This window comes from Macaca mulatta, chromosome 3 (genome assembly GCF_049350105.2).
Source record: "Macaca mulatta isolate MMU2019108-1 chromosome 3, T2T-MMU8v2.0, whole genome shotgun sequence".
In the NCBI taxonomy this organism is placed as follows: domain Eukaryota; kingdom Metazoa; phylum Chordata; class Mammalia; order Primates; family Cercopithecidae; genus Macaca; species Macaca mulatta.
This window is the reverse complement of record NC_133408.1, coordinates 92031494-92054814: the sequence shown is the minus strand read 5'-3', so window position 1 is coordinate 92054814 and position 23321 is coordinate 92031494. Positions and strand designations below refer to the sequence as shown.

The window sequence follows — 23321 nt, the reverse complement described above, 5'->3', positions numbered from 1 at the left end:
ACTGATGAGGCGTGAGTGTGATTGGTTGGGGTTGTGGCTGCAGTAGCACCGGCTACTTTGGACAGAGCCAGAAAAGAGTGACCTGCTCCAGCCCCAGGCCTGCTGTGTATTGTGTGGTAATCTCTTTGCTTGGGATTCTGAGACACCTGGAAGTGGCATTTTAAAATAGAAATTCCAGAGATGCTTTACCTCTTGGCAAGTGGGCGCCATACCTGTTCTGTGCATGAAGGGATCCTATGAATGTTCTGGACTATGAATCTTCCCCATTCCCTGACTCTAAAAGCCCAAGGACAGAATCAGAAACCCAAGGACTAGGCCCTCGATACCACTAGACTTGCTGAGTGATGGGGGGCAATTCCCCAGGCCTCCAGTTTCCTTCATGATAACCAGCAAGGAGAATTTCTCCCGGGGCAGTGGTCCTCACATGTAGGTACCTGGAAGAATCACCCGTGGGGCTTCCTGACATGTGGATTCCTAAGCCCTAATCCAGAGTCTGATGATGAAACTGACTAGGCCTGGCCTGTGGCCCAGTTGAATTGGGGCCATGCTCTGAGGCTTATACTTAGAGAAATACTGATGTGGAGGGAGTTGGTTAAAACAAGGTGCTACCATATATGTGTGTGTGTGTGTGTGTGTGTGTGTTATTTTCTTTCCAGAAATGAGGTCTCACTATCTTGCCTAAGCTGTCCTCAAACTCCTAAGCTCAAGTGATCCTCCCACCTCAACCTCCCAAGTAGCTGGGAACGTACCACCATGCCCAGTTTGAACCTACCAGAAATAATACTAAAGACGATAGAGACGGGGCTGACTAAATGTCAAGAACTGTGGTGGTTTATTTACTTGGAATTTTGGTGTAGCTTTCAATGGCTCGGTAAGGGATTCTTTCAGTAGCAAGGGGTGGGTGATAGCTACCTGGCCCTATGTCAGAGATCAGCCAGGCAGCTGAAAAAGTGTAGGATTGAAGTTGACAGATAGATAACAGCAGGAGAACTATTGTTACTCTGGCTATTTTGTTGAAAGTCTTAAGTCCTTGGCTTCACTGTCCTAATGGAGCTGGCAGTGAGGATTTTTTCACTAATCTCATTACCAGACAAGACTGATGTTGGGTAAATCCTTACTGTTTACAGAACTGGTATGCAACTGCAGCTCTAGGAATTTCTCTGAAGTTTTCTTCTGAATTTTTCTGAATAGCATTGATCATTTACTTATCTAAGAAGACCAAATTGCAGAGAAGTTGGAAATCAGATCTTTTTATTCTTATCTCCCAGAGGAGTCTCATAGGTCTCCTGGCAAGAAGCAGTCAGACTCTGAGTGGTTTTGGTGTTGAGGCTCTTGAGTGGAAGACGTGCTGCCAACTAGGAGCAGTGAAAGCATAAGAGGATGAAAACTTCAAGGAGCCAGCCTCAGCCTCAGTCCCCACCATTGGCAGCTTCCAGATGGCCTCTGGAGGCTGTGGAGGCAAAGGCCGTCATTCTCATCGTCAACATTTAGTATGTTCATGGTCTTGTAGAATTGTCCCAGATAAAGCCAGTCACATATCTAACTCCTAAACACCTCAGAAGTTTGCCTGACAGCCCTGGGAAGGAACCTCAGTTTACAGGAGGTCTGTGTACCTGGAGGAGGGTGGGCTGGAATGAGAGGGAGACAGACCTCTGCAATTTCCAGTATTTTATTTGAAGACAGTCCAGAGGCTTAAAGGGTCTGAAGGATGCATTGTTACCAGGTATCCAGGGTCTGATGAAAGCTAGAAAGCTGTTGTTTATCTAAGCAAAGGGGGGTTTAAAATTAGAAACTGTGAATTTCCCAGCCTTGCCTGCGCTCTAGAAACAGTGGGGCTGGGTGCGGTGCCTCACTCCTGTAATCCGAGAGCTTTGGGAGGCTGAGGCAGGCAGATCTCTCGAGGCCGGGAGTTCAATACCAGCCTGGCTAACATGGTAAAACCTATTCTCTACTAAAAATAGAAGAATTAGCCAGGTGTGGTGGCACATGCTTGTAATCCCAGCTACTCAGGAGGTCGAGGCACAAAAATCGCTTGAACCCAAGAGGCAGAGGTTGCAGTGAGCCGAGATCACACCACTGCACTCCAGCCTGCTCGACAAAGCCAGCCTCCGTCTCAAAACAAATAAACAAACAAAAAGAAGCAATGGGGACCTGAGTTTGTGGGACATTATTACTTGTTGAGCTGAGAAGCTTCTCTTGGCCAGAGGCTCTAGTGACTTTCCTGAATACCTCCTGTCTCTCATTTCTCCAAACAGGGAAAAAAGCTAGATTCACTGAGAAGTGTCTAAGGCAGTTATGCTGGTGAGATAAAGCAGGATCTGAATTTCGAATTGCTCATCTCTCACACACGTATTACGTCAAATGGACACAATGAAATACTACTCAAAATATTTCTCAAGACTGCAAACTAAATATACAGAACATGTATATTGTTTTTAACGCCAAATCATCTCAAGGAATTTTATGACAGATTTGTCAGTGTGAAATTTACATTGGATGGAGGAGGAAACCTTTTAGAATAGGCCTGCAGGAGACTTCAGTAACTCCTTCTCTTGGGTTCTTTAAAATATACACATCTTTCCTACAACACTTATACTTGCTTGAAATGAGAGTTTAGGTTAGGATTTAGCTGCAAGTGTCAACTTGCAAGATTCAGCATTTTAGGGGGCCTCCAGTCAAAGATAAACTACTGGAAGGGAGGAGAGCGGGAGGAGAAGGGAAAAAGAAAAGAGCCAGTGCTCTCTCTAGTGGGGAATTGTGGAGAAGCATGCAGAGATTCTTGGTGCCCTTGGTGCTCAAAAACTGGAGGATGTTCTTTGCTTGCTATTATTGATTGATTGATTGATTGATTGATTTTGAGACCGAGTCTCACTCTGTCACCCAGGCTGGAGTGCAGTGGTGGGCAATCTTTCAGCTTACTGCAACCTCAGCCTCTTGGGTTCAAGTGATTCTCCTGACTCAACCTTCCGAGTAGCTGGGATTATAGGTGCATGCCACCACCCCAGCTAATTTTGGTATTTTTAGTAGAGATGGGTTTCACCATATTGGCCAGGCTGGTCTTGAACTCCTGACCTCAAGTGATCCATTCACCTGCCTCGGCCTCCCAAAGTGCTAAGATTACAGGCATGAACCACCGTGCCCAGCCTCTGCTTGTTAATGTCTAATTGCTGACTAGAACACTCCAACTATCTCACCAAAGAGCAAATTAGATCTCCAACACAAATGAGTGACAAAAAGAATTAATGTCTTCTTCCATTCAGGAGGGTCAGTTGATGTGTAGGACCATATTTTAATGAAGATATAACAGTAATTAAGTAGCAAAGTACTCCTAATATAATAGAGGTATTTTTAAATGGCAAGAGAACAAAATGTCTGGTTTATCTAAATGTGGATATTTACACCTTTGGTCATTACATATTAAGAATTTGAATCTATATGGTGACAGGATTTTTTCAGGTTTATTTCACCCCCATGTTGGGGAAAAAAATCTTGAGAACTCCACACTCTCTTGAAATGATTGTCCACTGAAATTCCACCTATTCATAAAGTACTCCCACAACTTACTGACAAGCATAGGTATTTTACATCCTGCCATGAGTTTCAAGACATTAACTCCTTTAGCTATGAAAATTACAGTGAACAAAAATGGATAAAAACCGTATCAGCAGACAAGGCTTTCAAAAGTGCAGACAAAGGTTTGGATTCAAAGCCTGGTCATATGGTTTGGCTGTATCCCCACCCAAATCTCATCTTTAATTCCCACATGTTGCCAGAGGGAATCAGTGGGAGGTAATTGAATCATGAGGGCAGGTCTTTCCCATGCTGTTCTCGTGACGGTGAATGTGTCTTATGAGATATGATGGTTTCATAAGGGGGAGTTGCCTTGCACAAGCTCTATTCTCTTGTCTGCTGCCATGTGAGATGTGCCTTTCACCTTCTGCCATGACTGTGAGGCCTCCCCAGCCACATAAAACCGTAAGTCCAATAAACCTCTTTCTTCTGTAAATCAGCAATGTGAAAACTGACTAATATAGTAAATTGGTACCAGCAGTGGGATGCTGCTGAAAAATACCCAAACATGTGAAAGCCACTTTGGAACTGGGTAATAGGCAGCGGTTGGAACAGTTTGGAGGGCTCAGAAGAAGACAGGAAAATGTGGGAAAGTTTGGAACTCCCCAGAAACTTGTGGAATGGCTTTGACCAAAATGCTGATAATGATATGGACAATGAAATCCAGGCTGAGGTGGTCTCAGATGGAAATGAGGAATTTGTTGGGAACTGGAGCAAAGGTGACTTTTGTTATGTTTTAGCAGAGACTGACAGGATTTTGCCCCTACTGTAGAGATTTGTGGAGCTTTGAACTTGAGAGAGATTATTTAGGGTATTTGGTGGAATAAATTTCTAAGCAGAAAATCGTTGGAGAAGTGACTTAGGTTTCTTTGTTTTTTTTTTTTTTTTTTAAGACACAGTCTCACTCTGTCACCCAGGCTGGCGTGCAGTGGCACGATCTTAGTTCACTGAAACCTCTGCCTCCCAGGTTCAAGCGATTCTCCTGCTTCAGCCTCTGAAGCAGCTGGGATTAAAGGTATGTGCCACCATGCCCAGCTAATGTTTTGTATTTTTAGTAGAGACAGGGTTTCACCATGTTGGCCAGGCTAGTGTCAAGCTCCTGACTTCAGGTGATCCACCTGCCTCAGTCTCCAAAGTGCTGGAATTACAGGTGTGAGCCATCACACCCAGACAGCATTCAGTTTTAAAAGGGAAACACAGCATAAAAGTTTGGGAAGTTTGCAGCCTGACAATGCAATAGAAAAGAAAATCCCATTTTCTGAGGAGAAATTCAGGTTGGCTGCAGAAATTTGCATAAGTAACGAGGAGCTGCATGTTAATCACCAAGACAATAGGGAAAATGTCTCCAGGGCATGTCAGAGACCTTTGTGGCACCCCCTCCCATAACAGGCCCTCAGGTTTAGGAGGAAAAAATGGTTTCATGGGCTGGGCCCAGGGTCCCTGTGCTGTATGCAGTCTAGAGACTTGATGCCCTGCATCTCAGCTGCTCCAGTGATGACTAAAAGGGGCCAAGGCACAGCTTGACCTATTGCTTCAGATGGTGGAAGCCCCAAGCCTCGGCAGCTTCTATGTGGTGTGGAGCCTGAGGGTGCACAGAAGTCAAGAATTGAGGTTAGGGAACCTCTGTCTAGATTTCAGAGGATGTATGAAAATGCCTGGATGCCCAGGCAGAAGTATGCTGCAGTGGCGGGGCCCTCATGGAGAACCTCTGCTTCAGCAGTGCAGAAGGGAAATGTGGGGTGGGAGCCTCAACAGAGTCCCTAGTGGGTCACCACCTAGTGGAGCTGTGAGAAGAGGGCTACCATCCTCCAGACTCGTAGATCCACTGATAGCTTGCACTGTACACCTAGAGAAGTGGCAGACATTCAATGCCAGTTAGCGAAAGCAGCCAGGTGGAGGGCTGCAAAGTCACAGGGGCGAAGCTACCCAGGGCCTTGGGAGCCCATCTTGTGCATCAGTGTGACCTGGGTGTGAGATATGGAGTCAAAGGAGATAATTTTGGAGATTTAAGATTTGACTGCCCACTAGATTTCAGACTTGCATGGGGCCTGTCAACCCTTTGTTTTGGCCAATTTCTCCCATTTAGAATGGCTGTATTTACCCAATGCCTGTATCTCCATTGCATCTAGGAAGTAACTAACTTGATTTTGATTTTACAGGCTCATAGGCGGAAGGGACTTGCCTTGTCTTGGATGAGACTTTGGACTGTGGACTTTTGAGTTAATGCTGAAATAAGACTTTGGGGGACTATTGGGAAGGCAGGATTGGTTTTCAAATGTGAGGACATGCGATTTGGGAGAGGCCAGGGCAGAATGATGTGGTTTGGATGGGTCTCCACCCAAATCTCACCTTGAATTGTCATCTGTTGTGGGAGGGGCTTGGTGGGAGGTAATTGAATCATGGGGGCAGGTCTTTCTCATGCTGTCCTCGTGGTAGTGAATAAGTCTCACGAGATCTGACAGTTTTATAAGGGGGAGTTTCCTTGCACAAACTCTCATCTGCTGCCATGTGAGACGTGCTTTTCACCTTCACCTTTCACGATTGTGAGGCCTCCCCAGCCACGTGGAACTGTAAGTGCAATAAACTTCTTTCTTTTGGAAATTGCCCAGTCTCAGGTATGTCTTTATCAGCAGCATGAAAACTATTATACCTGGTTACTTGCCCCGATGGGTGAAGGCACCACACTCCTCTTCACCCCAGCTTCATGCTCATCTTCTTAAAGATACAGTGTTGGCTCTCATGGGCATCTGCAGGAGGTCTCAGGGGATCTCCCTCAGGCCTATGATGACCCAAGCAACTGCATTCCTGGTCTACTACTTCCCCTGGGAAGGTGCTTTTATTCCAAACATAAGCCTTGCAAAAAGCAGTAATAAAATCCTGTGCAAAAAGCAATAATAAAATCTTGTGAACAATCACCATTTAGCAAATGATCTTCCTCTCTGCTTCAAACACACAGGCAGGCCCACTGACTACAGTGTACATTTTTTCTGTAGCACTTTTTGGTCACGGGAATGTAGCTGTGCCATAACCTTCTTCTGTGCCTCTTCTCTTCTCTTCTTCATCAGAGGATCTCTGGTAATCAGCACAGATCCTGCTTGACACGTTCTGCATAAAAGTTTACTAAATGAACAGGATAGTACCTTAAGACAAAATTGTCCCTCTGAGGCTGGGCACGGTGGCCCATGCCTGTAATCCTAGCACTTTGGGAGGTCAGGGAAGGCGGATCACCTGAAGTCAGGAGTTTGAGAGCAGCCTGGCCAACATGGTGAAACTAAAAATACAAAAAATTAGCCAGGCGTGGTGGTGGATGCCTGTAATCCTAGCTACCCGGGAGGCTGAGGCAGCAGAATCACTTGAACCCAGGAGGTGGAGGTTGCAGTGAGCTGAGATTGTACCATTGCACTCCAGCTTGAGCAACAAGAGCGAAACTCCGTCTCAAAAAAATAAAAAAAATTGTCCCTCTGATATGGTTTGGCTGTGTCCCCACCCAAAATCTCATCTTGAATTGTAGCTCCCAAGATTCCCACGTGTCACGGGAGGGAACTGGTGGGAGGTAAATACATTATGGGGGCAAGTCTTTCCTGTGCTGTTCTCATGATAGAGAATAAGTCTCATGAGATCTGATCGTTTTATAAAAGGTAGTTCCCCTGCACATACTCTATTGCCTGCCGCCATGTAAGACATCACTTTGCTCTTCCTTCATCTTCCACCATGATTGTGAGGCCTCTCCTGCCATGTGGAACTGTGAGTCCATTAAGCCTCTTTCCTTTATAAATTACCCAGTTTCAAGTATGTCTTTATTAGCAGCATGAGAATAGACTAATACAACCTCTCTCCTTTTCTTTTCTCCATATGTCCCATGAGAGTATAAGCTAAAATAACTAGGGAAAAGGTGAAGTGTGGTAAATATAATATTTTTCTAGGAAGTAACAGCACTAGAAGACAAGCATGATTAATGTCCTTTTGACAATTATCACAAAATAAAAAGCAAGAAACACCACAATACAAATATAATTGGGTTTTCAAAGAAAACAAGTTACATGCATATATTGTCACACACTTCATCTGAGAACCTTGGCACTATTTCTTTTTATTATAGCTAGACAAAAAATGCCCAAAGATATACAAAACAAACAATACAAACTTTAAACACTTTTACAAAGGTGAAAATATAAAGAAATGAAGACTATGGATTTATGTTTGCAAACATTAATTTCCTTTGAATCCTGTCTGGTGTTAAAACCTAACAGTTTATCAGTATTTGTATCTGATACAACTATTTTTAAAATTACAGTGGACAAAACTAATGAAATTCTAATCATCAATAGCCTATGACAAATAACTATTGTAATTAAAATTAATACAATCTTCAACTATTCTCCTAAGTACTGATGCTATAATTTTCAGTTTATTAAAACTTTTTATTTTAGGGAAAAAACTGACCTTACTGCTATTTTTGGAAAAAGAATTAATAAACTTTCATTAAATATTTAATCTCAACTTTTAAAGCTTAAAGCTCTTTATTTCTGCTAATCTGTAACTACTTTTGGTTCACTGCTAACTTTTAAAATATCTTTATCAATGTGATTTAAGGTCATTTTGTCTGCAGAGTGCTCATGTTTTTCATCTTTATACCAAAGCAGTAAGGCAAAAAAGCAGTTCCTTTTCCAAATCAGACAAAGAGAAAATATTCATCCATTTTAAAACTCAGGAACTAGAACCACTACAATGATCCTACCAATAGGAAATTAAGGCTGCTGTGATTTTCCTTTATATTTAAACCATAAAGTAAGATTAGCAGTGCTATTCCCTGTGAAAGCTGAATTTATAACCTTTGGGCTTGAATCACAGGACATAAATATTGCCATTTCTGTTTATAATTCTAGACACTGTTTTCACAATCACTTTTGATAAGTTTTAAGATGAAATTAGAAAACACTACACAATGCTGAGAAAGTGCATGATTCTGCTACAAGGAGATACATGCTAGAGGTGTAAGAGCAGATTCTAGTGTTTGGTGAGCATTGGCACAGTCTGCCCCAGCCTGGCACACAGATATACAGGACACACACTACCCAGCATGGCACGTAGTTGGGGAGCAGGGGCTAAGGCCTGTCAATGCTCCAGAGTGTCTGGCCCTCTAGTGCTAAAAGCAAGATTCATAGTTTTGCAAGAACCTTTGGGCACCGGCTAGAGTATATCCTGTTTGCTGCAACATTCTTCTTTGAGGCAAGTCCTTCTAGATATGTGAAAGAGAAAAATCACATAACCTCTCCTGCAAAAGATTTCCCAAAATCATTTTCTAGCATGAATGTGAACCAGGCTTCACAGTATATATCTACCAGTATTAGCACCATTATTTTAACCTGCACTGAGGTAAAGATAAACTCTCAGACAGCTTTGGGTAGAAATTACAGCAGCAATCTTGAGTGGGGTGTTTACAGCAGCATTCTTTCTGATCATTAAGTTGTATGAAGAACCATTTGAATCCAGGTATATATATCCAAGTATATACTGAAGCTGATAAAATACAAAGGTAGGTTAGCAGGAAAAATATAGCAAAACAGAACTCTCATTTTTAAATTTAAACTATGTCATTACTGGGTTGATGAAGTCAAAGATTTGATAAAATATACTGAATGAATAGCACAAAGCTGGCTTTATAAACCATCAATACCCAGAAATTTCATTTTTCAGAGCATGGTCAAGTTTACTATAGGTGCTACCCAGTCAACATCCAGAGCCTACATTTAACCAGGTCAGTCTATTTGTCCTCTGCTTGTTACACGTTCTGTTTAATAAAAAAGGTGAGTAGCCCTTCCCCAGTTATTTTTATTTGTGTAGGAAAACCTCTCTGGAATTTGTACTTATCATTTTTATAAAGGACGCAGTGGAAAAGACGTTAAAACTCTGTAAAAAATTTAAAAGGGTACAATATGTTTCAGCAAATGAAAATGTAGTTAAGAGATAAGTGGACAAAAAGAGGTGATTCTCTAATTTAGTTCCTATAAGCTGATAAGGTGAAATAATAATGTTAAAATAAAACACTTAATGAAAAATTTTCAAATTGCTTTTCCTCTCCCTTTAAATTTCCTTAACATATAAAAAAAATAAGGAAGCTTAGATATAGCTAGCTTTTTGGAGTAACACAAAACTAATTTTTCAAAGGAGAATAATTACCATTATTTATCAAATAAAATATAACTTTGGATTCTGAACAGCAATGGAATTCAGCCAGTCTCCAGTTGGAGCTGACCTCCATATTTAGGCAGAAGCACTAGGCCAGTGCTTACTGCTCAGGCAGAAATTTATCAGGCAATTTGACCAAGAGTCTTCAAAAATGCTCAGCAGTAGTATTTTCATCTGACCCTGTTGAGATTCAGAAAATAGGAGTAACTTCCCCCTGCAGCCTATAGAAACATTTTAGGGAAATAGTTTAAGATTTGTACTTAACCTAAAAATTCCGCTGAATACTGAAGACCCTTCTTTAGAAAACACAAGTAGTCATTCTTCTTTTATAAATCTTCTGGTGCTAACTGCACCTAACTGGTAATATACATGGAGGCATAGCTTAGCTATGTTTGCCAGAACGCTAATTACTATATAAGATCTTTCAGTTCCCTGTCAGTCAGTTCATTCACTTCCATGATCTTCTCTAAGTGTTCCATATATCGGCCATGGTCCTGCAGGAAGTGAGGGACCCTCATGTTTTCGGTAACTGCCAATCCTTTTAAGCGATCCACATCTTCATAAGAAACCTGAAGAAAGGAAGATGAGTTAATTTAAAAATGTAACTACAATGTACATTTTAAGGATGAATTTCTTCCCTGGGCCTTCAATGAAAGTATACAGATCATGTATCAAATTATTTTAATAGCTGCAAAATAACAAAAATCAGTGACTTACATTTTCTTCACTGTGTTAAATAACAATGTATTTCTCTGCCCCTTATACCATGACCATATTAAAAGAGTATTATTATTCTTTTTTTCCTGAGATGAAGTTTCATTCTTGTTGCCCAGGCTGGAGTACAGTGGCATGATCTTGGCTCCTTGCAACCTCCGCCTCCCGGGTTCAGGCAATTCTCCTGTCTCAGCCTCCTGAGTAGCTGGGATTACAGGCACCCGCCATCACACCTGGCTAATTTTTTGTATTTTTAGTAGAGATGACGTTTCATTAGCCAGGCTGGTCTCAAACTCCTGACCTCAGGTGATCTACCCACCTTGGCCTCCCAAAGTGCTGGGATTACAAGTGTGAGCCACCATGCCCGGCCTAAAAGATTATTTTAAAAAGTCAAATTTGATTTAATACTGTACCTTGAACCTACTGTTTGTCTAAAAATTAGACAACTATACTTAACATATTTGTGTGTGAGAGAGACTCTAAAACCAAACAAGTCTTCTGGCTAAATTGAAATAAAAGAATCAAGAAAATAACTAGAATATAAATGACATATTATTAAATTAGAAAAATTGCACAATTATACAGCTAATTTTTCTAATTTTTCTATTTTTGTTTCAATTAAAAGGAAATAAGACTTCATTAGAGAAATGGCTGATCTTCATTAGAGATTTGGGTAGGAAAAGTACAAACTGTGCCCAGACATTTTACTGTGTCAGAAAACATGGAGACATGTTTAAGACACAGGTGCAACCATGAAAAAGTTGAATAAAAAAAATTAAGTCCAATGAAGTCCACAATAATACTACAAAAACGGGGAGTGACAAAGAAATATAAAAGAATTAGAAGATCTCTATTTTGTTACCACCAGTGTAATAATGGATTTGGGAAAAGATCATCAAGGGTTATTAGGGAATAGTCCATTCATAAATATCACCCCAAAGACTATTTACTAATACAATGGGGGAAAGGTACTTTTACAATGGGGAGATCTGGTGGTCATTAACTTAACCCAGGTGATCAAACACCCAGATAATCAAATGGAGCAAAATGACACATACTTTCTAATGTGATACAATAGGAAATACACATCACTTATGTAGTATTCTTGGCAAAAATGTTTAACCTGAATCTCATCAGAAGGAAATAATCTGATAATCCATATTGTAGGAATTCTCAAGAAAACTGTGGCAATCTTTTTTTCTTTTTTCTTTTTTCTTTTTTTTTTTTGAGACAGGGTCTGGCTCTCTCTCCCAAGCTGGAGCGCAGTGGTACAATCATGGCTCACTGCAGCCTCGACCTCCTGGGCTCAAGTAATCCTCCCACCTCAGCTTCCTGAGTAGCTGGGACTAAGTGCATGCCACCATGCCCGGCTACTTTTTAAAATTTTTTTATAAAGACAGGGTTTCCCCATATTGCCCAGGCTGCTCTCAAACTCCTGGCCTCAAGTGATCCTCCTGCCTCAGCCTCCCACCTCAGCCTTCCAAAGTGTTGGGATTGTGGGCGTGAGCCACCCTGCCCAGCCCAAGTCTTAACAATGTCATGAAAAAAAGAGAAAGAATAAGGCAAGCGGAGATTAAAAGAGAGAAAAGATTATAACCAAATGCAATGTATAAATCTCGACTGGATCTTAGATCACAAAAAAGGAGCCACAAAGGACATTTTGGAGGCACTTTGGAAAATTTGAAGTGGACTATATTTTAGATGTTATATTTAATCAGTAATAAATTTCTTAAACAAAATCATATAGTAATGTCAGAAAATATTCTGTTCTTAGGAGACATTACAGGGGGAAGTGTTATAAGTGCAGCTTACTTCAAAATGCTTTTATAGTTTTCAGAAAATGCTTTTTAGAAAAATATGTACACACAAATAAAAATAAAAATAAAAATAAAACAATATATATTCCCAAATTTCCTATTCCTTTATCTCTTATTGACCAAAAAGAAATTTTATAATTTGGTTCTATTACAGAACCAGATTTCTTCCCTCTTGATATGACATAAAGAAAATTTGTTCTGACAATAAAGTAAAAATAGTGTGAAGCTAAGTCTTATTTAATGCTAAGCTCGAGTGAGGGGAATGCTGATCTGGTGTGTTCAGGGATATGCGCCATGGCTTCTACTCACCTTCCCGAGGGCAGTAAGCAGATGGAAGTCTATGGTATCTCTGTATCGAAGGATTTGAAGAATTCCATCCAAGTATACCTGGTCTTTACTAAAACACCCTGGAGGAACCAGAATAGTGTTTACTTTCTGATGTTTAGAAAAATTACTAAGTAATTAGATATCAACCCGTTCCATTTACCGTAAGAATCAGTCCTGCATTAAAAATGTTTGTCAACATTTATTTTTATTTTTATTTAACTTTCTTCATTACATAAAATGTCAGGTCTTGAGAAGTGCCAAGATGGTATACAGACTAGAACCTTAAGAATTCCTTCTCCTCACACATCCTCCCCAATATTAAAATAACAATTCTTTCCTCATTATAAATAGAGACTGGTAATTTCAAATATATGACTCTTATAAATATGATTATCCCACCTTCCCCTACTCCCACCATTCAGTCATAACTACCATTGTGCACTGAAGGCATCTGAGTGGGGAGACCTGAGCCGGATAGTTTTAGAGCAGGTACATCTCAATAAAGGTAGTGGAGAGATGCAGGATTTTAGAAATTCCTGGTATTTAGAATATTAATAATCCTTCCTCTCCATTAAACAAAAGCAAACTATGGTTTTAAAGCATAAATTTTGACATTGGTTCCTCTCTATGTAAACAAGAACTAGAACTAGATTTTGGAGAGCATGTAGGTTTAAAAAATAGAAAAAAAATGGATAAAGACATGAAAAGTAGAACATTTCATGAGATCTGAACCTAGTTAGAAAAGGATATTCTGTTTACACAGTAAACCTTTTTCCCATCCTGACACAATTTGTGCAATTAAAAAAAAATTTTTTGCTCTATTAAATTAATTAAAATTCTACCACATGGAGTCATATATTAAGAGATTATTGTTAATTTGGTTAGGTATGCTAATAGCAAGAGGATGATTTAAAAAATTGTCCTAATCAGAAATATTTATGGGTAAAAGAACATGATGTTGGAATTGGCTTTAAAATACTTATAGGAAACAAATTTGGAAGAATAGACGACCACAGTTAGACAATGTTGATAATAGCTATGATCAGGTAATATATTACTGGAGTTCAGCATATTAATCATTCTTTTGTATACATTTGAAATTTTCCATAATAAAACATGAAAAACACAAAAGTATGTGAAAAAAAGAAAAAAGGGACTAGTCTAAAAGTGATGAGCCTCCACAGGGTGGGTATCAAAGGCAACATGGAAGCCCTGTGCATCTGGGTACAGAGTACTAAAATCCAGGCAAAGGAATCTAAAAAGAACACTCAAAAATGCCCTTGAAAAAAAGAGTACAATTTAAGAAACATTTGTTTAAAAGTCATTTTGAATTTCAGGTTAGTTCAGTATATCAATGAATTTTCTTCTAAGAGTATTGAGAAGAGTATTTTAAGAAATGGCAGACAAGTTGCTCATCTGAAATCCTGCCTGGAATTGGCTATGCACACATGAAAGACAGAGAGAGATGTCCTTCTCTTTCCTGCTTCCTATCTTGCCTGCTCCTGGCTCTAAGGCACTACGCTGTCATATGAATGCAACACTAGTATGAAATGTTAATATGGGCTGTGCTAGCAACATAACCATCACTACTTTGAGTAAGTATTTACCAAGCTCCAAATAAATAGTTTAAAAACACTCTTAGGCCGGGCATGGTGGCTCATGCCTATAGTCCCAGCACTTTGGGACGCCAAGGTGGCTGGATCACCTGAAGTCAGAAGTTCAAGACCAGCCTGGCCAACAGGGCGAAACCCTGTCCCTACTAAAAATACAAAATTAGCCAGGCATATTGGTGCATGCCTTCAGTACTACCCTACTTGGGAGGCTGAGGCTGGAGAATCACCTGAACCCAGAAGGCAGAGGTTGCAGTGAGCCGAGGTCGTACCATTGCACTCCAGCCTGGGTGATAAGAGTGAAACTCTGTCTCAAAAAAAAAAAGTAGAGACTGCCTCTCTAGATTCCGCCTCTCTGGGCAGGGCATCTCTGAAAGAAAGGCAGCAGCCCCAGTAAGGGGCTTATAAATAAAACTCCCATCTCCCGGGAACAGAGCACCTGGGGGAAGAGGCGGCAGTGGGCGCAGCTTCAGCAGACTTAAACGTTCCTGCCTGCCGGCTCTGAAGACAGCAGCGGATCTCCCAGCACAGCGATTAAGCTTTGCTAAGGCACAGACTGCCCCACAGCAATAAAATGATCAAAATACTGATACATGCTACAACATGAATGAATTTTGAAAACATCATCCTAACTGAAAGATGCCCACCACAAAGAATCACATATTAGATAATTCTATTTATATGAAATGTTCAAAATAGGTAAATCTAGAGATGATTCATTTGCTTAGAACCAGACACAGGGGAGGAAATGGGGAATGAATGCTAATGGGTATGGGTTTCTTTTGGGGTAATGAAAACATTCTGGAATTAGACAATGGTCATGGTTGCACAACTCTGAATATTCTAAAAATCACTGAACTTTACATTTTAAATGGGTAAATTGTATGGCATGTGAATTATATCTCAGTATAGCTGTTTTTAAAAAGTCAAAGACAGAGAAAGCAAAAATAGCAAAATGTTAACAATAGGTAAATACAGATGAAGGGTAGATGGGTGTTCATTCTACCATTCTTTCCATATTCTATAGGTCTGAGATTTTTCAAAATTGAGCTGGGTAAAAATAATGCTAAGAAAATGCTGTTTAGGAAAACTAGTTCTGACCTCAGGTAACCAAGGTTTAATTTTTTTAAGTAAGTGCATTTTGTGATTCAGGGATTACAAAATCCCTAGACAACTAGTCAGTAAGTCAGAAAACCTGCAGTTAAAGGACACCCACCTGGTTGGGAAGTATCAGTCCATCCCCTCTTGGCCCGTACACAATAATCCCATCTTGTATTGGGGTCCTTGACAAACCTGCCAATATCTCTGAAGAGTTCACAAAAAGACATTTGGCTGGCTCGATAAACAGTGTAGTAGAGGAGGGCAGCCCGCCACAAAAAGGGGTCTTTTCTAAACAGAACACTGTGAATGCTTGCTAGTCCTTCCTCTGTGGGATTATTTGGCTTCAGCTCATGTTTTTTACGTCCAGTCCAACTGTTCCATGGCTGCTGGAGGTTGTTAATACCTCGAAAATAATGTGTACCTATGGAGAAGAAAAGTTACATGAAGAAGAAGAAATGCCATTCTTGTTTTAATTCTTCCCCCAAAGACAGATTCCATCAAGTCTAAAACCAGCCGGGCACGGTGGCTCATGCCTGTAATCCCAGCACTTCGGAAGGCCAAGGCAGGCAGATCACTTGAGTTTAGGAGTTTGAGACCAGCATGGGCAACATGGTGAAACATGTCTACCAGAAATACAAAAAAATTAGCCGGGTGTGGTGGTGTGCACCTGGGGTCCCAGCTACTCAGGAGGCTGGGGTGAAGGGGATCACTTAAGCCTGGGAGGCAGAGGTTGCAGTGAGCTGAGATCCTGCCACTGTGCTCAAGACTGGGCAACAGACCAAGATCCCATCTCAAAAAACAAACAAACAAACAAACTCTAAAACCAAATTAATGTGTGCCTACAAAACAAAACAAAGTAGAAAATGACCTGATCCTAACATCTCTTGGGTGTGAAGGAGTACACTGCCTTCAAAAGGATCACATCTCAAGAGAGGAGGTATCACCTTTATAACAATTTACTTTTTTAAAGGAAGAATCACAGACTTGATATTTGAAAAGAACCTCAAAGATACCTTAATTCAACCCCCTCAGTTTAATGCAGGGGAAATCCAGAGCAGTTAAATGACTTTCCAGGTTCAATACACCTAAACACTTCCCTTAAAAAATCTAATTTGAAATGAGACATAAATACATTAGCTTCAGTCCAAGTGAAGCTCATGACTTTTTGCTAAATTTTCTTCTACTAAGAAAATAAAATAAACACTACTAAGAAAAAACTCATTCTAAAAAAACATTTCTTTAGAGCTATTTCTTGATATTACAAATAAACAAATGGAAACGATTGCCTCTACCTATTTCATGCCTCAGCATTCCCTCCAGCCAATGCTCACGTGCAGTGCACACATTGATAGTCAGAGTTGGACATCCATTTACTACTGTCATTGACGCTCGGGAAAGCAGGTCCTCAGTGAGATGAACTACAATCTAAGGGGCAAGAGAAAAAGTAAACAGACATAAAACATGGGCAAGAGAAAAAGTAAACAGACATAAAACATAACATAAAGGTAAGGGGAGAAGCTTTCGCAGAAAACAATGGGCCTATAAATTAACACTGTTTTTTGTTTATAACCACCTTAAATCTCCCAGAAACCAAGATGGAATGTGCAGCCAAATCACCTGTGACCCTTCTAATTTTGACCCTTTGGGAACTCAAGAACCTTCACTGAGTTTAAGGGAAAGTAAATGGCTGTGTTGAGGAAGACACGAAGGACTTAAAATTGTACCTCTGAGATGTCGTAAATATGCTCCCTGGCTAAACTGATGCAGACGAAGATACAGGTGCCAGAATCCAGCTCATTGCCAGTGCCAAGGCTTTGAGACTGACCACTAAGAAGACTAATAAGAGAGGCTTCTGGGGCAAAGCTCTTCATTAGCAATTTTCATAAAGTAATTCATCTAATCCCACAAGTTATACAGAAATGGCAGTAAGAAGAAAAACAAAAAGACACTGAACACATCAAAACAATTCAATGCAACAGGAACTTAAGACTTACAGTATTTAGTAAGAAATCTGGGGGACTAATTTAATGAGTAACATAGGGTTGGGAAAACAAAATCTACAGAAAAGAATGACGACTAGGCTGGGCGCAGTGGCTCACACCTGTAATCCCAGCACTCTGGGAGGCCGAGGCAGGCGGATGACCTGAGGTCAGGAGTTCAAGACCAGCCTGGCCAACATGGCAAAAACCCTCTCTACTAAAAATACAAAAATTAGCTGGGTGTGGTGGCTGGTGCCTGTAATCCCAGCTACGAGGGAGGCTGAGGCAGGAGAATCACTTGCACCCGGGAGGCGGAAGTTGCGGTGAGCCAAGATTCACCACTACACTCCAGTCTGGGCGACAGAGAGACACTCCATCTCAAAAAATAAAATAATAAAATAAAATAAACTATGACTGTCACTGACAGTAACTCCTCATGTTTACTCGCGATTCATACCTCCCCTAGGCAGCCTTCCTTCATCATGTACTTCCTAACGTGACTCCAGATTCGAGTTTTAGAGAGCAAGCTACCACCAGTGGCTTGTTCGAATTTTTCATAACTTCCGTATTTTTGTAAAGTCAGTTCCATAATATTGATAGACTGTAAAAGAAAGAGATAATGAAAGTAAACAGCCTTATATTACTTTGAGATGTCCTAAGCTAGCTATGTTATTTATTGTGACCTATTCTAGGTTTATTGATTTCCAAATTAAACTGCAACTGCAGTGCCAAACTTTTCTAACCCTAAACAACTTCCACTCATTTTCACAAATTTGTACAAACGCCTGTACACCTTAGCAATATGAACTCTTCCCCTGTGTTCGTTTCTCCTTAACATGCTGACGGAGGGCTCAAGGACTGCGTATTTCAAGTGCTAACATCTGATAGGCCGAGAAGCTGGGGAGAGGAACTCCTGGCTTCTCTGAGATAATTTGGTGGTTTGGCAGGAGAACTCAGAGTGGAAGGTATGTCTTCACATAAGTCAATAGATTACCATTGCCCTTTGAAGGAAAAAAAATTTCAAAATTTTAAGAACACACATAAGAATCAGTCTGACCCTAAAAACTATTGAAATAAAAATTTAAAAAAATTTTTTTTTAAAGAAATCAGCCAGGCGCGGCAGCTCATGCCTTTAATCCCAGCACTTTGGGAGGCTGAGGCAGGCGAATCACTTGAGGCCAGGAATCTGAGACCAGCCTGGTCCACGTGGTGAAACCCTGTCTTTACTAAAAATAGAAAAAATTAGCCAGACATGGTGGCACAAGCTTGTAATCCCAGCTACTTCGGAGGATGAAGCAGAAGAATCCTTGCACAACCTGGGAAGCGGAGGTGGTGGTGAGCTGAGATCGTGCCATTACACTCCAGCCTAGGCAACAAGAGCGAAACTCCATCTCAAAAAAAAAAAAAAAAAAAATTCAATCAGTCTTCCGCAACAATCTGTCTATTCTCCTGGGTTACTCTTTGGCAGAAAACAAATTCTCAACATTAATAAAAATACTTTTATCTTTCAGTCAGGGCAGAATATTATCTACTTTTCATTCTTCATAAATTTTTGCAGCAAAGGAATAAGAAAGTTGAGATATTTTGGCCGGGCGCAGTGGCTCAAGCCTGTAATCCCAGCACTTTGGGAGGCTGAGACGGGTGGATCACGAGGTCAGGAGATCGAGACCATCCTGGCTAACACGGTGAAACCCCGTCTCTACTAAAAAAACACAAAAACTAGCCGGGCGAGGTGGCGGGTGCCTGTAGTCCCAGCTACTCGGGAGGCTGAGGCAGGAGAATGGCGTAAACCCGGGAGGCGGAGCTTGCAGTGAGCTGAGATCCGGCCACTGCACTCCAGCCTGGGCAACAGAGCAAGACTCCGTCTCAAAAAAAAAAAAAAAAAAAAAAAGAAAGTTGAGATATTTTTTCACAAATGCACAAATTAACACACAGGAAGAATGGAGAACTAAAAATAACTGCTAAGGAATCACAAATTATCAGTATCCATGGCAAAGTCATAGAAAGGAAAACCTAAGGAAAAGGAAAATTGCTTTTCAAAGGCCTTTTGGGGAAAAAAGCTAGCAAATTCAACTCTATCTTACATGAACTGTGTAAGAACCTAGGGAATTCATATACATGTCATATAAAGTCTATAGTTTCTGAACTGTTACACTAGTAAAGAAATTACACGTACAAGCTCTGGAGTTGATGCCATGGCTCTGTCCTCTTCTGGCTATGTATCATGAGCAAGTCACTAAACTTGTTTATTATTATTATTATTGTTGTTATTATTAGACTAGCCCAGTATAGTAGTGAGAAAAGGGAAAAGAGTAGAACAAGGAGTTTGATCTGTAACTGACATGAACAATCGATTGAGATAACTCACTACCTTCTGACTGGCCTCAGCCTCCTCATTTGTAAATGAGGATAACAATAATAACATCTACTTCATGGTTTTATTGAGAAAATTTAGTTAACCTTTGTAAAGCATGGTGTCTGTGGCACAGTAAGCAGTCAATACATATTAACTATTATATCATCATTGGTATGTTATCACTGAGGACTAAACTCTGATCTTTGTTTTCCTCTCTTGCCCAAATTCCTATCTAAAGGGCCTGCAGGCTCATGCCCTTTAAATTATAAAATCTCATCAGATAGGTCTTATTCAACCCTATATAGTGTGGCTTACTTTCCAACCTGACTCTGGCATAACATCACATGACTGATAAAGAAGGAAATAAAAATATCTTACCCCAAAATATGTTTCTTTGCCATATTTTGAAATGGCCCTGCAAAGCTCTTTTGTGGGGGTAAAATCTGCATCTGTTGAATCTCTACAACATAACTAGATCTTTCCTTTTCCAGACCCTCCCAGTCCTGAAGAGATTGAGAATCTAGCACCTTTTTAATGTATTTATTTATTTTTATTTCTTTGGATACAGTATCTTGCTCTGTCACCTAGGCTGGAGCACAGTGGTGCGATCATGGCTCACTGTAGCCTCAACCTCCTGACTTCAAGGGATCGTCCCATCTCAGTTTCCTGAGTAGCTGCGACAACAGACATACACCACTGTGTTGGCTAATTTTTACGATTTTTTGTGGAGAGTCTTGCTATGTTACCCAGGCTGGTCAATTCCTGGCCTCAAATGATCCTCCTAAAATGCTGGGATGACAGGTATGAGTCACCATGCCCAGTCTCTTTAGCACCTTTTATTTTTAATTAAAAAAAAATAGAGACAAGGTCTCACTATGTTGCCCAGGCTAGCCTTGAACTCAAGGTCAAGTGATCCTCCCATCTCAGCCTCCCAAAATGCTAGGATTATATGTTTTAAAGGTTTGAATAAGAAACACTTGTCATCTATTGTCTCTAAGAGTGGCCACCTATGAGACTTCATCTACATAATAAGAACCTTGGTCTCTAGACTCCCTTAACCTAAACCAAACACTCCTTTCTATTGATTCAAGGTTTTCAGATAACTTAACTCTTTCAATCAACTGCCAATCAGAAAATCTTTGAATCCACCTATAGCCTGTAAGCCCCCTCTTTGAGTTGTCCTATCTTTTTAGACCAAACCAATGCATTCCTCACATGTATTGATTGAGACGTAAGATGTTTCCCTAAAATGTATAAAACCAAGCTGTAACCACCATAGACACATGTTCTCAGGACCTCTTGAGACTGTCTCAGGCCATGGTCCTTCATATTTGTCTTAGAATAAACCTTTTTTTTTTTTAAGTATTTTTACAGAGTTTGTCAACACTGTTCTCTATAAATACCACCACTGTAGATAACATGCCTGACACAAAAATTACCAAAAAAAGCTCACATACTACAAGTCATAATTCAACATATATATCACTAATTGAAAAATATACATTACTAATAAACTAGGCATGTATCATTAACTTATCACAGTAAGAAATGGCTTCAATAGGCTTTGCCTGGCTTCTGGTCCCAAAACTGTTACTGAAAGCCTTGCTATTCAAAGTATAGTCTGAAGGCCAGTAGCACTGGCATAGCATGGGAACTGGTGCCAAATGCAGAATTTTGGCCCCTTACCACCTTCATGCCTATTCAGAATCTGCATTTTAACAAAATCCCCAGGTGATTCAAGTGCATGTAAAATGTGAGAGGAATTTCACAGAAGAGCAAATACAAGTGCTCCAGAAACTGATTAATTTGTATGACAACTAGGACAATTAAAGGCACAAATTAGCATATAATTAAAAACCCATTTTAGCAGATTAGCAAAGATACTTTGCATACACCAACCTAATAGTCACCAGTAATCCATGTATCAAAGAGTGAGAAGAATGTGAGAAATGTGGCCTGAAGAATTGCAGAAGAGAAGTGGTACCTTATATTAATATATTGAACTGTGAAGACTTAAAAATGGTTAAAAATTATTTATCTCTAAGAAGTATTAGTATTATGATTTCTGCTTATAGTTTTTTTTTTCCCCCCTTGAAACGGAGTCTCGCTCTGTCGCCAGGCTGAGGTGCAGTGGTGCAATCTCGGCTCGCTGCAGCCTCCACCTTCCAGGTGTTGTCCAGGCTGTTCTCAAACTCCTGAGTGATTATCCTGTCTCGGCCTCCTGAGTAGCTGGGATTATAGGCATCTGCCATCATGCCTGGCTAATTTTTGTATTTTTTAATAGAGACGAGGTTTCACCACCTTAGCCAGGCTGGTCTCGAACTCCTGGCCTCAAGTGATCCACCCGCCTCAACCTCCTAAAGTTAGTGCTGGGATTATAGGCATAAGCCACTGCGCCTGGCCTGCTTATAGGTCTTTTAAAGCATGTACTTAATTTCAGATAAAATTATAATAGCTTTTCTAAGGCAAATGCTTACTCGGTAGGAAAATGTGGTTATCTGGTTATTTCTTGTAGCAAATATAAAAGTCTAGAGAATTATGAAAAACTTAAACACAGGTGTTCCTTGTTATCACAGATCATAGAATGAGTGACTAAATCAAAGAATGAATAAAAGCAGTGGGATTTTTGCTTGCTGAAAGAGAATGCAATTCTTCTATCACAATGATACATAATAGCACATCACCTCCTTTGTTTCATCTTGACTTGCATGGCACCATCATGGTGTCAGCACTTAATGGGAGCTACATCAATGTTCCTAAAAGGCAATCTTAATATTCAGCTTTAAATATTACATTATATTCAATCACTCTTCTCTGAATGCCTAGCCTTTCATTATCTTTATTGATTCTTTTCTTCATCAGTTTTTCAACCGGTCCAACACAGACAGACTTGTCAGTGATCTGCAGCATCCTTCACTGATCTTAAGAAGTAACTTCCCCCATCTGCATTATAATATCCCACAGCACAGAGATAGCGACAGTAGCTGAATTGGTGGAAATAAGTTCAAGCTTGAAGAAAGAAAGGACGTTGAATAGCAATGAGTCAATCACTTCATCAGTGAGTATTTTTGTATTACAATGATTTCTGCTTCTTTATACAACTTCTTAACTGCAGGCCACAGATATTTTGAGTCTAATCCCAATTTTGGAAAAAGGAAACAGTAGCTTTAAAAGGCACAGGGAAGCTTGGAGGAATATACTGAAAGGCTGAAGTTCATGTCTGGGAATCAGATGATCGATGGGTTGCACTGATGTTTGTTATTTGTATTTTTCAGAAGTTTTAAAATTCCTCACAATATGTAATATATTTGTGCTATGATCAGAAGTAAAAATTTATTTTATTTTAAAAGGGAGAAAAAAGGTAGTTTATCCACTTCCCCTAGAGTTCAGAGAATCCATGTTTACACCACTTGAAGAATCAAGTGTTCGCACACCTCCACATGGGTAATACTTTTAGAGGCAATAAATTTCAAATAATTCCATTATATCATCACTTATGTTAATCAGAAAACTACATCTCCCAATATAACTCCAAAGCAAAAGAATGGGTAAAAAGAAAAAAGAGATTTGATACATTGTATTCTGGGATATATGGTTTCCTTACTTGAAGTCCTATAGCCAAAGGTAGACTCCTGATTGTAATACATCATGGGAAATG

At 40.2% G+C, this 23321-nt stretch overlaps 1 protein-coding gene across 6 annotated transcripts in view; it reads right to left on the bottom strand.

Moving 5' to 3' along the window:
• Positions 1–7565: 7565 nt before the first annotated feature.
• The window catches only part of MATCAP2 (microtubule associated tyrosine carboxypeptidase 2), a 66068-nt gene continuing 50312 nt past the window's right edge, over positions 7566–23321 (bottom strand). For 3 of the 6 annotated variants that reach the window (XM_001103522.5, XM_077996938.1, XM_028845865.2), the window contains 5 exons: positions 17765–17908; positions 16621–16753; positions 15444–15749; positions 12600–12697; positions 7566–10328 (listed from right to left, as the gene is read on the bottom strand). In XM_001103522.5, coding sequence (XP_001103522.1) covers positions 10170–10328; positions 12600–12697; positions 15444–15749; positions 16621–16753; positions 17765–17908 — 840 coding nt within the window. In that variant the 3' untranslated portion in view covers positions 7566–10169. The remainder of the gene's footprint in view (positions 10329–12599; positions 12698–15443; positions 15750–16620; positions 16754–17764; positions 17909–23321) is intronic. The other 3 variants (XM_015133720.3, XM_002803321.4, XM_002803322.4) reach the window with 1 other exon arrangement.